This window comes from Carcharodon carcharias, chromosome 22 (assembly GCF_017639515.1).
Source record: "Carcharodon carcharias isolate sCarCar2 chromosome 22, sCarCar2.pri, whole genome shotgun sequence".
NCBI classification, from domain to species: domain Eukaryota; kingdom Metazoa; phylum Chordata; class Chondrichthyes; order Lamniformes; family Lamnidae; genus Carcharodon; species Carcharodon carcharias.
Window position 1 is genome coordinate 36,370,077 of NC_054488.1, and position 13,342 is coordinate 36,383,418.

General features: G+C 45.3%; 1 protein-coding gene across 1 annotated transcript in view; it reads left to right on the top strand.

Moving 5' to 3' along the window:
* Window positions 1-13,342, top strand: part of LOC121293660 (alpha-1,6-mannosylglycoprotein 6-beta-N-acetylglucosaminyltransferase B-like) — a 1,251,241-nt gene that overhangs the window by 811,183 nt on the left and 426,716 nt on the right. Inside the window, exon 16 of the mRNA XM_041216828.1 lies at window positions 12,698-12,868. Coding sequence (XP_041072762.1) covers window positions 12,698-12,868 — 171 coding nt within the window. The remainder of the gene's footprint in view (window positions 1-12,697; window positions 12,869-13,342) is intronic.

Below are 13,342 nucleotides of genomic sequence, written 5' to 3' on the forward strand. Positions count from 1 at the left end.
ATCAAGTTGTTCAGCCAATGAGCACGACTTATTTTTTAAAACCTTTTGTTTCAGTACCATATTGTTTTGTAACCTAAACACTAAGGTATGCATATGGAAATGCATATGCTCTTATAATCTTCCCCTAAAATTAGAGCCCCCAAAATGTGATTCCAGGTCCCGCCGTCAGCCAAACTTGAGTTACCTCCCACTTTTGGCCCCAGCAATGGTACTTCTACCATCTGAGGGAAATTCAGCCTGTGATTTCAACCAGGTTCAAGTATGAATTATTAATTTACTGTGTGGGATTATGTTAGGTGGCTAGTATGAGCATCAGATCATTAGGACAAGATCCACCACACATGCAGGAACATGTGGAGTATGAGAAAAGTCATGCTGTTGTAAAAGTATGAATTGTGCAGATTCTGGATTTCCAGGCACTGGGACTTAAATAGCCATCAATTTGAATAAATGCACTCTAAAGAAAAATTGAAGAGCATTCTAAACTCTAGCTAGAGTAGATAGTTCACTGTGGTATTTAATATTGATTTATAGATTTGTTGCCTTTCTCTTGAGCTTTTATATTCTATCCATACATTTTCATTGTTTAGAACATTTTAATTGAAGCCTTCCTGCACAAAACCTATTTACATTAATCCTATGGCCTTCAAGGCTATTTTAATAATCTAATCAACTCTTTCAATATAAGTGTGGAAGAATGTAATATAACTTTTCTTGTCAAGAAAAACGTTCCATAATTCCTTCTAAATAAATTATTCAATAGCTTTTGTGATCCAAAGCAGCTGAGCTTGACTTGTCACAAATAATGATATCTGGATTCTTTTTGGAATTGCTGAAAGAAAGAATTGCTTTTGAATTTTAAAACCTGCTGCCTGGCAACAAACAATAATTAAATGCAATTATGCCTGCAAACTAGGTTACCCGCTCATTGAAAATAGCTTTTACTATTTTTATCTTAATGTCCCTAAATCAATAAAATTCAATTATTTCCCATTTAAAATAATGCCATTGTCATTGATGAATCTGCTATTAATTATTGATGTTGAATTTCTGTATTGTAATTGTAAATGACAATTTTTTTCTGGTGCAGGGTAGCTTTTCTCATATGATTCCCTAAAATTTAACAAGGTTATGTATTATTCTAGTATAATGAATATACTGTGTTGACAATTTTTGTTATTACCTTGCAAATCTGATTTTTCTGTAATAAAAGTTGCTGAAAATTGAACACGTCAATTTGAAGTAAGAGTCTGCTTGAAATACCAATGTGGCTCTTTGTATGAAAAAGTCAGAAATTGTAAGATAGTCCCAGAAATTGTGCCAAGTAACAATTGTGGAAACAACATGCCCAGTTCTTCGCAAAACCTCAAATGGTGTGGCTGATATTAATACTGTTTCAATCCTATACAGGCGTGAGTGACTGAGATTGAATTCAGGATGGCTTCATTTCTCATTTTAAAAATCTTAATCTAAACTAAGGATAAGTACAAAGCCCATGAGCAGTGGCTCAATTTGGTTTAATCTACTTAACCAAACCCAGCAAACTGAAACCTGGAAAGCCTTGATAAAATTGCTTTTCCATCTTTAGCTCAATGCCAATTCCAATTTTCCATCGACATAATTATAGGAGAAGGATTTGAACGAAATATTGGGTTACTTGTGAGCTGACATTTGTACTTTGCTCATTTTCAGTGAGTATACTTATAGAAATCATTGGCAGCAGATTGATTCAGTAGTTCAGTATTCTCTGTATTTGAATATGAAAATATTGTATAGGCTTTCAACAATTTTACAATGTTCTTGCCCTGAAAGGTCCTCTGTATGAGAAATGATGCTCAAGCTTTGATTGGAAATCCATTTGTTTCATGCTCACAAATGATCATGGGTCAAGCTGAATCAAATTGTACAATGAGTTGTGTCCTGGGTGCTTGTGACCATTTTTCTACTTTTCATTCGGGAAGGTGCTAGAATTCATGCAAAAACATTTAAAGGAACACACAGCACAATTCTGCACAAGGTTCTGGGTTTGCTCTTATTCCCTTATATTGTTGTTTGGGGTAGGAGCAACAGAAGTTCCATGGGTAAAGGAGATCTAGTGCAACAGGCCTTGTTTGTATTTTTGCAATATTTAAAGCACCATTTTAATAAATGTTTTGATTATATATTTTTATGTCTCTGAAATTTGACATGCTTTTGGAAAAAATTTGGGGCCTTATTTTTATTCTTTAAGGTAAGCTTCTTTTTAAAGAGCATTGCATTATTATTTCATGGTTGAGTTGGTACAAATTGAAAGGAAGCATGCCAGTGAGATTAGGCACTAAATTATATTTGCAGACCTTGATAAACCTACCTACCATGATTGAGGACTTGCTTTGAATGAGCAGGGAGAGGCAGTTACAGATCTGGCAGTAAAGACACCTGCCATTAAGTTACAGCATAGAAATGGCACAGCAATGCTCTGCAATGTCACCGTGCCCTCAACCTCATTTTTATAGCCTGTTCTTGGTGAGCTCTACAAAATCAATTAACGTGCTACTCACGTACGTCAAAATGGTGACTGATGTGTCAACCGGCATAACCAGAAGTTAAATTTCCTTTCCTTAATGTTAAATGGCCACCCCGATTAAATTTGTGCAGCAATCTCCATCTTAGCAATGGTCTGTGAGCATCTTCCCTGTACCTAGGCCAATGCATACTTGAAGTGTATAATCATTTAACTGAGCTGGCCTCGAGAATTTTAATATTCAGGATTTAGGGTTGAATTTGTAGTCCTGTCATTACTGCAACAGGACATCAAATCAGTCCTTGTACTGCTTATCTTAAAAATAGTTTTTGAAAAGTTCCCTTAATTGTGCATCCTACAGTTCAGTTTCTTTATGAGATTGTGATTAAAATATTGGCATTGATCTTAGCTTGAACAATTTGAGAACATTATTTTATTTGGATCACAGACAGGATTCATCTCTGAGAATAACCTATGGTATAATGTTCACTATTTATTATTCATGGCACAACCCTACTGTGATTCCTTCCTTAATTCAGCAGGGCCTTTAACTAAGTTAAGTAAATAAACAGAAGTGATTGAGCGATGTTCTAGAAAGCAAATGATTGAGAGATGTTCATCAGTATGTTTTCTGATCAACATATACGATCTCCATGGGGCAGATTTTTGACCTTGATAGGTGGGCAGGCCCGACCAACTTGGGGGCAGGTGGGCATCCGATCCCTGCTGCCGAAACAGGCTGCGCCGCCATTTTGCACGGGCGGGCCTACTAAGGCCCGCCTAGGGTTCCGACTCCCGTGTTCATCGGGAAAATTAAATCGGCGGTGGGTGTGTTCAGACAGCCGGTTCCAATGGGGAACCGACAGTCTGTATAAGGAGCAGCCAAGCAGCCTCCTTTAGGCTGTTCACCACGGCCAGTCATAGGGCAGGACATGATTTGAGGGCAGAGGAGGAGGAGGGGAGCAGGCTGCAGGATAGGCCAGCGGGATGGGGGGGGGCGGCCACTGTGCCCCTCGGTTCTCAGGTGCCTACCTTGCTGTACTCCTCCCATAGGTGTCCAACCATCGGGATGTCTTGTTTCCGGAGGATAGGAGGAGGAGGAGGGCCCCCCACATCACCAGGCAGGCCTGGCAGGAGGTGGTGGAGGCTGTAATCTCCCATGATGCTGTGCAGCACACCGGAACGCAGTGCCGCAAGCGCTTCAATGATTTGTTGCACTCTGGAAGGGTGAGTACCATGTCAGCCTTGGCCATTTGACCCAGCAGGTAGCCTTAGCCTTTGAGCACCCCCACCACCACACCCCTCCCCCACCCCTCCCCGCCCCACCACGTCTTAGTGTCGTTACTGCATTGGGCATTTGGTGCACGCTGGGTGGGCAAACAGATAGTGACCATGCTTACATCAGCCTTAGTAGTTGAGGAGAAGATGGGTTCTCCCTGCAGCTTATGTTGGTGTTTGTCGCATTTGAGTATTGGGGGGCAACCTGCAGGGGAGGCAGCTAGACACATACTCAGAACTCCAACACATGTCATATTGATCGTGATGAGATGGTGGAAGGGGAGCCTCAAGGTGTCATGGCCAAGAGCCATCTGCTGGCCTCAGTGCCGCACCTAGTTGCGCCTCCTTGCCATGGCGCTAAGACCCGTGTGTTATTCAAAGTGATGGACGCCATGATGTGTCCAAGGTGCGTGTTGGGGAAGGGGGTTGGGACCAGCTGTACTATCTTCTGGGGACTGATCATCAGTAGTGTGGACAGGAGCCGCTGGAGACCTCAGATGGGCCACTGTGGTTGGAGTGTGACGTGCGTGTGCAGAGTACATGAGCGATCAGCCCCAATAAATGCTCTTCTCTGTTCTGCAGGCAAAAACAGAGCACAATATGAGGGAGCGGCAGCAGACTGGTGGTGGACACACTGTGCTGCAATGCCTCACCACCCATGAAGAGCAGGCCATGGAGCTGGGGAGGAGGCAAGCGGCCAGGTCAGCAGGTGTCAGCGAGGCTGGGGTGTAGTGGCCAGGTATTTGAGGGCCACAGTCCCATCCACTCTGTCTCCCCACCATCCAAAGCACTGATGGTTGCTGCAATTGTTAACGCAGCAAGACTGCTCATTCACAGACTGATACAGTCAGACGTGTGGGTCATACACAAAGGTCCCTCGGCTCCTTGGGATGCGCATCTCTAGCACCTTCCAAAGTCGCCTTATCCCATTTGTGACCACTATCCCCATGGCCTAACATGCCATTGCATCACTGCTGCACATCCAAAGACTTATTGCATCTTAGGAGGGTTTGCACCTCCACCACCCTTTCAGCCAGTGCGCCCCACATTACTCTGTCCAAAAGGTCCTCAGCACCTCACCTGTCAACCTCATGGCACTCAACTTAAATAAATGCCACCACGTTAGTCATCCCTGCGCCAAGGGGAAATGTTGCCTTCTGTCCACCCGTTCTATGCCCCTCGTAATAGTATGAAGGTCAATAATGTGACCTGTCAATCTCCTGTGCTCCACGGCAAATGTCGCAAGTGTTTGCAATGTTTCCTCATCACTCCAACTCTCCAGGCCAGCATGTATCCAGGTCAGGAACCTCTGCACTCTCTCCACTCCAAAGCCATCCCTCCCATGAAGTGCAGGTCACAACTGGACGCAGAAGTGTAGATGTGGCCTCGACAGCGTTTTCTGCACTTGCAACATGACCTCCCTTTTCCTACATTCTATTCCTCGGCTAATAAAGGCACCTCTGGCTTCGACCTTGTTAAACGCCTTATGTTCCTGTTCTGCTACCTTAACAGGTCTGCCCAGCAAGGTCCCTGTAATCATCGTGACTTCCCACGGTCCTCCCATTATTCATGTATTCCCGTACCTTGCTTGTCTTACCCAAGTGCTTAACCGAACACTTATCCACATAACATTCCATGTGGCATTTCTTAGGCCATCTGACCAGCCTGTCTGTATGCGCGTGTAATGTTTGGGCCTCCTCTTGACTATTTACCATCGCACCAATGTTCGTCTCCTTAGGTTCTTGAAGGGTGAACGACTTATGAAGCTGGGGGGGAAGGGGTGAAAGGTGTTACTGACTGAATGCTAACTGATGCACTGTCCTTGTTGTTAATTTCAGCATCACCACTGCATGGCCGCCCCCAACACGTCCAGAGCCCCCCTCCACACCTGAGGGCCAAAACTTGCAACTCATGTCACATCCTTTCAGCGAGCCAGGCACCAGCGCAGCGACAAACACTTCAGTGGGGATTATGACGTTGGCTAATGTCCCGGGGCACAGTGGAGAGGGCACTTCACAATCGCTGGAGGAGATGGCATGGACAGAGAGTGCCGATGGTGCCAGCAGCTGGAGGACTGCAGGGGACCAGGCACATGCTGAGTTGGGCAGTGATGATGTGCCTCTGGAGATGTCAGTCATGCAGCAGCTGCAGGACAAGCGGCAGGGTGTGCGGGAGCATCTGGCAGGATTGCATGAGGGTGTGCTTCAGTTGGTGTCTGTAGTGGAGGAGTCCAGGCAGAGTGTCAGTGAAGGTATGAACCTCAGGACAGAGCCTCAGGCTTCCTCCATTGAGAGATTGGCAACTCTCAAGCAGAGGGGCTTCAGTCGGATTGAGATTCTTCTGATTGGGTTACGCTCTGACCTGCAAGCCCTCACAGCAGTACTAGCCACGGGCGGTCATTCCCAATGTGGGAGATGTTCTGGACACCAAATGTCACCACTCGGTGCCCATCCGTCTGCAGTGAGCAGGGGGGTCCAATGTGACCTCACGTTGGCGCAGCAGCTGCCTGTCGTTGCTGCGAGCTCCTCTCAGGGCGCTCTGGATGAGGGCAGCAGCTCCTCCGCCCCTCTGCCAGTGACCGTTGCATCCATTGAGGCTGCAACAACTGGGGAGGTGCCAGTTCTGGAACTGGCCACTCCCTCATCACAGACTCCACGGGCCAGAGGATGCCCACCAAGGTCATCGAGGCCAACAGGACAGCAGAGTCAGCAGGCTGTCTCACAAGCCACTCCGAGCGATGGGGCGGCACCTAGACGTAGCTCCCGCAAATGTAAGCATGAGGCACGTTAGGCACTCCACAGCTTTGTCACTGGTGATTTTGTGTTGGCCCTAGAATAGGGAATCTATCATTATGTACATCTGAGCAACGTTTGTGGTTTATTTTGGTGGGAATAAAGTCCACTTTTCTGACCATGGCTGAGGGTGTTTCCTTTGTGCTGCATTTGTATGTTTCACAGGAATCTCATGAGTGTTTGAGTGGACATTGATGTTTCTGTACTAAGCTCTTAGTTGTAGCTGATAAGGTGGAAGATGTAGCATCTAAGTGCCACATGTAGAAGTGCCAGGCAATGCTGGTCCTGCTGATCGATGTGTACGGAGCTAGCTGAAGGCTCATTGGATTAAAGTGTCCCGGGTGTCCCTGCCTCCTTGGTGTAGTAGTGGGTCAGCGTGCTGCCCCTCATCATTGCCCAATGCTTCCTCATCCTCTGAGCCACTGCTGGACTCATCATGTGCAGCCTCATCCAGTGTGTCAAGGTCTTCATCATCAACTGCTTCCCCCCTTTCCAGCGCAAGATTGTGCAGAGCGCAGCATGCTACCACTATCACAGAGACACGATCTGGGGGGTACTGGAGTGCACCCCCTGAGCGGTCCAGGCAATGGAAGCACATCTTGAGAAGACCAATGGCTCTCTCTGCCACAGTCCTTGTGGTGCCCTGGCTCCTATTGTAGCGCTGCTCAGCTTCTGTTCTTGGATGGCGGAGAGACGTCGTGAGCCACCTTCTGAGGGGATAGCCCTTGTCACCTAGCAGCCATCCACCCCAGCTGAGCTGCAGCACTGAAGAGCCCCAGCACCTGGGAGTGTCTGAGGATGTAGGCATCGTGGGAGCTGCCTGGGTACCTTGCACTCTTGTAGAATCAGCATCCTGTGGTCACACACTATCTATACGTTCATGGAGTGGAAGCCCTTCCTGTTGACAAAGCTCACCTGCTGGCGCCTTGATGGCCACATGTGTACAGTCTATTGTACCCTGGACACGGGGGAAGCCAGCAATGCCTGCGAAGCCTCTGGCTCGCTGTATCTGACTTGCCTGATCCCAATGGAAGTGGATGAAGGTCAATGCCCGTCTGAACAAAGCTCTGTAACCTGCTTGACACAAGTGTGGGCAACTGATTTGGAGACACCACAAAGATCACCCACCGAGCCCTGGAAGGAGCCAGATGCATAGAAATGGAGGGCAGCAGTGACCTTCTTCGGCACTGCATCTCAGTAATATTGAGGTAGCTGCTTCGCTGCCTGTAAACCCTGGCAGCAGGATAGTGGCATTTTCTGCGGCCCCTTCCAACTTAGACAACCTCTTGGCCCTGCGCCCCTTGTGCCTGCACCTGGCCTCCCAAAGGTGGCTCCCCTGGAGTCTGATTGTCCAATCCTGGCCTCCTCCTTATTCTGTCCCTCCCTTCCTTCTCAGAGGAGCTGCCTCCAGTGGAGATGTCAGAACCCATACCCAGGCTAAATGGAGGCCTCTGGAAAGCTGTAGGCCCGATAAAGATTCCTGTCTGCAGACTGGTGAACTGAAGCTTCAAAGTACAGAGAAAGCTATTGGAAATCGATCTGAGCTGCTAACAATCACACAGGCAAGTTTAAAACACTTTCTGCATTAAATACTTAATAAAAAACATGAACAACCCCTCTGAGCCCACATATCCCGCCCGTGGATGAGGTTTGTTAAAAAATCAGTCACCCACCTGCCCGTTGGGCCCGTGCGCCGAGCCGAAGATCACACGGGCTCCTCAAAATCAGCTTCAATTGCCGAGTTAAGGGCCTTAACAAGGCCTTTAGTTAATGGCGGGCACGTGTCGTGCTTCATAACGCGCCCACCCAGCTAAATATCGCGATGCCGCATGCTGACGTCGGGGCGTTTCGGACCTTTTAAGTGCTGACATGTGGGCTCCGCCACCCGCGCGTCAGCCATTAAATTCTGCCCATGATCTCTGACTCATTTACGGCAGTGAGAGAAATGTGACAGGATTAATAAATCCCCTTATTTATAGAGTTATTTCTGATCTTTTGGCATTAAATGTTTTAATGAACTGGGATATTAGGTCAAGTGTACTGAGAGAGGTGTTTGGTTTCTTGGAATCATAGGCCCGTAACTTCCGAGCTCCCCAGTGTCGGATTTAGGGGGTACCCCGGAGATGCGCTAAAGAATTCCCTCTGGGAAATTTCCAGGTAAGGGTTTGCATGGCGATAGACCAGAAGTGCACACTTCCTCTGGACAATTGCACTGTGCTGGGAACCATCTGAAAATGCGGTTTAAATTGCAAACTTCAGCTGGTCCATTAGGGTTACACCAATAGTTACTCAGAAAAAGTTAGAAGAATTAAAATCTCTTCTAAGTTCTGAGTAACTATTGTAAAGACCCAGGCCGACCCCATGGGACTCCCCCCTCACCCTCGATCCCCCATGCCACTGGACTCCCCGATTCCCGACATCTGACACCCCCCACCATCCCAACCTCAGACAACGCCCACTCCCCCGACCTCTGACATCCCCCAGTCCCACGACCTCCAACCCCCCACCCCACTCCCCACGGACTTCCGACCTCTCCCCACCCCCAACTTCTGACAACCCCCATGCTCCCCACCCCCCACAGGACCTCCGATCACCCTCTGCCCCCGACCTCCAAACCCCTCATATCTTGGACCCCCCCACAGACTTTTGACCCCCCCCACTGGACCTCCGACCCATCCCCCCCCGACCAGCCCCCACTCCCCACTTACCTGAGACACTTAGCTTCTCCCTGGCCTGTCAATTTCCTTTAAACTTACCTGCTTTGCGCCAGGAAGTACCATAAAAAAGGGGGTGTGGCCTCCTTGAATTCACTGGAGCTACAGTTCACTGGGGCCTGCGAGGAGTATTTCAATGCAGGTCCCAACCAGCTCTGGCGAACGGAAGTGTCAACATAATTTTCAAGACCAGTTAAGTAGGTATATATTTCTTCTAATTCCTGCCAGCCATGCGAGTCGGAAGTTACAGCCCATGGATTTATTTTTATTTCAAGTGGGCCAGATAAGCTTTTAAATACTTGGAGGTGGGGGGTCGGTCAACAGAATCTAACACATCTGTTACACTTCAAATTACCATTCATTTGTAATGCTCCTGATTTATGTATCAAGGTCCATCTTCAAAGAGCATGGCCAAAAAATCAGATCTTAATTTAAAAATGTCAAATTAGGCATTAATGTCTTCAACCTCCCCACCACCACCACCCCCCCACCCCCCCCACCCCCCGCCTCTCTCAAAGTGGAGTAGCATTATTTTTGTCCTCCTTAAACCTGCTTCAGGTTGGAGTGGAATTATATACCAATCACCTTTGGATGTGAATGGAACAAATGTGTGGTGCCCTCTTTATATCGTGCCTGCTCATTAGGAGAATCCTAATTGTAGGGGAAACATTTTATCAACATCTACTAACAGATATATTAAAGGCCTAAAAGTACCACCGCACCTGTCTAAGAACAATAAAAGGGACTGCTTAGTCCATGAACATTCTAAAAGATTTTGTAGCACCAATAAGCTTTTGTGCCAACCACTAAACTTAACAGTTGACAGGACTGTAAAGCTCTAGGAATCAGAAATTTTGGATATGCTTCTGATGCTACTTTGTGAAGTTATAATGGATAATGTCATCAACTGGAATGTTGAGTTTTAGGTAGCAACTTAATTTGAGACCTTAATGGAACGGAATCTCATGTTGCAACTACAACAGTTCTACACAAGTATTTTTTTCTTGAATACCTCTTATTCACAATCTTAAGATAAAATAATCAATGGCCAATGTTGTTCCATTGTTTAAGAAGGGTAGCAGGGATAATCCAGGAAAAACAGGCCAGTGAGCCTTACGTCAGTGGTAGGGAAATTATTGGAGAAGATTCTTCGTGACAGGACTTACTACCATTTGGAAGCAAATGGGCGTATTAGTGAGAGGCAGCATGGTTCTGTGAAGGGGAGGTTGTGTCTCACTAACTTGATTGAGTTTTTCAAGGAAGTGACAAAGATGATCGACGATGGAAGGGCAGTGGATGTTATATACATAGATTTCAGTAAGGCCTTTGACAAGGTCCTTCATGGCAGACTGGTACAGAAGATAAAGTCGCACGGGATCAGAGATGAGCTGGCAAGATGGATACAGAATTGGCTTGGTCATAGAAGACAGAGGGTAGCAGTGGAAGGGTGCTTTTCTGAATGGAGAGCTGTGACTAGTGGAGTTCCGTAGGGATCAGTGCTGGGATCTTTGCTGTTTGTTGTATACGTAAATGATTTGGAGGAAAATGTAACTGGACTAATTAGTAAGTTTGCAGACGACACTAAAGTTGGAGGAGTTGCAGATAGTGAAGAGAATTGTCAAAGGATACAACGGGATATAGATCGGTTGGAGACTTGGGCGGAGAAATGGCAGATGGTGTTTAATCCGGACAAATGCGAGGTAATGCATTTTGGAAGGTCTAATACGGCAGGAATTATACAGTAAATGGCAGAACTCTTAAGTGCATTGATGGGCAGAGGGATCTGGGTGTACAGGTCCACAGGTCACTGAAAGTGGCAGCGCAGGTGGATAAGGTAGTCAGGAAGGCATATGGCATGCTTGCCTTGATTGGCAGGGGTATTGAGTATAAAAGCTGGGAAGTCATGCTGTAGCTGTATAGAACCTTGGTTAGGCTACACTTGGAATATTGCATGCAATTCTGGTCGCCACATTACCAGAAGGATATGGAGGCATTGGAGAGGATACAGAGGAGGTTTACCAGGATGCTGCCTAGTCTGGATGTTATTAGCTATGAGGAGAGGTTGGAGAAACTTGGATTGTTCTCACTAGAACGACGGAGATTGAGGGAGATTTGATAGAAGTTTACAAAATGATGAGTGGCATGGACAGAGTAGATAGTCAGAAGCTTTTTCCCAGGGTGGAAGGGTCAATTACTAGGGGACATAGATTTAAGGTGAGAGGAGAAAACTTTAGAGGAGATGTGCGGGGCAAGTTTTTTACACAGAGGGTAGTGAGTGTCTGGAATTCACTGCCAGAGGAGGTGGTGGAAGCAGGTACAATAGTGGTGTTTAAGAGGCAGCTTGACAAATACATGAATAGGATGGGAATGGAGGGATACGGACCCCAGAAGTGCAAAATGTTTTAGTTGACGGGCAATATGATCGGCGCAGGCTTGGAGCGCCGAAGGGCCTGTTCCTGTGCTGTACTTTTCTTTGTTCTTTGTTCTGAGTACCTAATAAGTATACAGGTATCTTTCTGTAAGTATTTAAGTGCCATGTGACAATACAGTATAGTATCTCAACAAACGTTATATTTCCCATTATTCTTTTGTTTGCTGTAAATCAACACAGAAGGTAACAATTTGTCCCATTGTACCTTTGCTGATATTAGATCTTCAAAAGGGGTTATATTTTTCTCTATCTCTCTCTATGTCTTTTTACTCCTAAGCATTTTCCCCTTAACATTTTCATATTCATTCTTTTCAATTTATTTTTGTTATAAATGATGTCTCTGCCTCAATTGCCACTTGTGGTAAGGAATTCCATGTTTTATAAACTAAGTGAAAACATGTCTTCTAACACTCCCTTCTATTTTTCTCAATAATATTGAGTTTATGCCACTTTTTACTGACTCCTAAAATCTTTCATTATTTACCTTCTCAAAAACGTGCATTATTTTAAGAACCTTTATCAGATTCCCTCCTAATTCATTCCAACCAAAAAAGCCCAACATTTTTCAAGCTATTCTCCATTACTATTCTCCATTTCATTCTAGAGAATCATAGCACTATCCTTTCCATAGTTCTCATTTCCTTCTTGAAATGCAACACTCTAAATGTGACCGAACCAATATCTTAATCCTCTTAAGTGTTTCTATTTCCAACATGTCTTTGGACACAATAGAAATGTTTGTTCTGTTTTTGTTGATAAGAGTGAAAAATACACAAAGAAAATTACAAAATCCTATGATGTGCTCTGTATTAGTGTGCCTTATATTGACATGTTCTTTGCAATAGACTGGGATGGTGCCTGAATGAATAGGTTTATGCTGGTGAAAGGTTAACTTCAGCTAATCCTAATTGAAGTTAATAGGAAATTCAGTCACTGTTACTTTTGATAATTTCCCTTTGACTATATATTTCTCTCACAGCAGCAGGCTCTCTATCGAACAGACTTTACACAACTTCTCGAACTCATGGGCAGCGGGAAGGAATCACTAATATTCATGAAAAAGAGAATCCGAAGATTGTCAACACAATGGATTTTGGCAGCTCAGAACCTCAAACAGAAACTTGAGATGAAAAAGAGACAACGGAAAAAGGTGAATAGATAATGAATTTGAATAGGAATGATACTGCTTCAGGCATAACCCTGACCCAATGTGCAACACCTATTCAGAATATAATAAGAGTAATTTTTTGGTTGCTTACTGGTATTTTTAGTTCTCAGTACTGAATTATTTAACTTCATGGTATGTGCAGAGAAATCTAGGGATGTAAGAAAATCCAGTGAGAAAATGCCATCAAAACCTCTTCGTCAAAAGTCCACGTTCTCTCCTACTTCAGCTGCTTATCCTCTAATTTATTTCCCAACCTATGATCAAGAAAATCAAGCAGTATTATTAAGCATTTCTACAGCCCTCGATCCTACTTCTCAGCAGGTATTGAGCTAGCTCTTTTTTAAATGTGCCAATTGATCCTGAATCAGCAGGGAGTTTGTTCCATCTTTTGTGGGGAACGAAATTATGTTTGCTAATCTCCAATATTGCTCAAGACAAGTTTGAAGGCAATTTCTA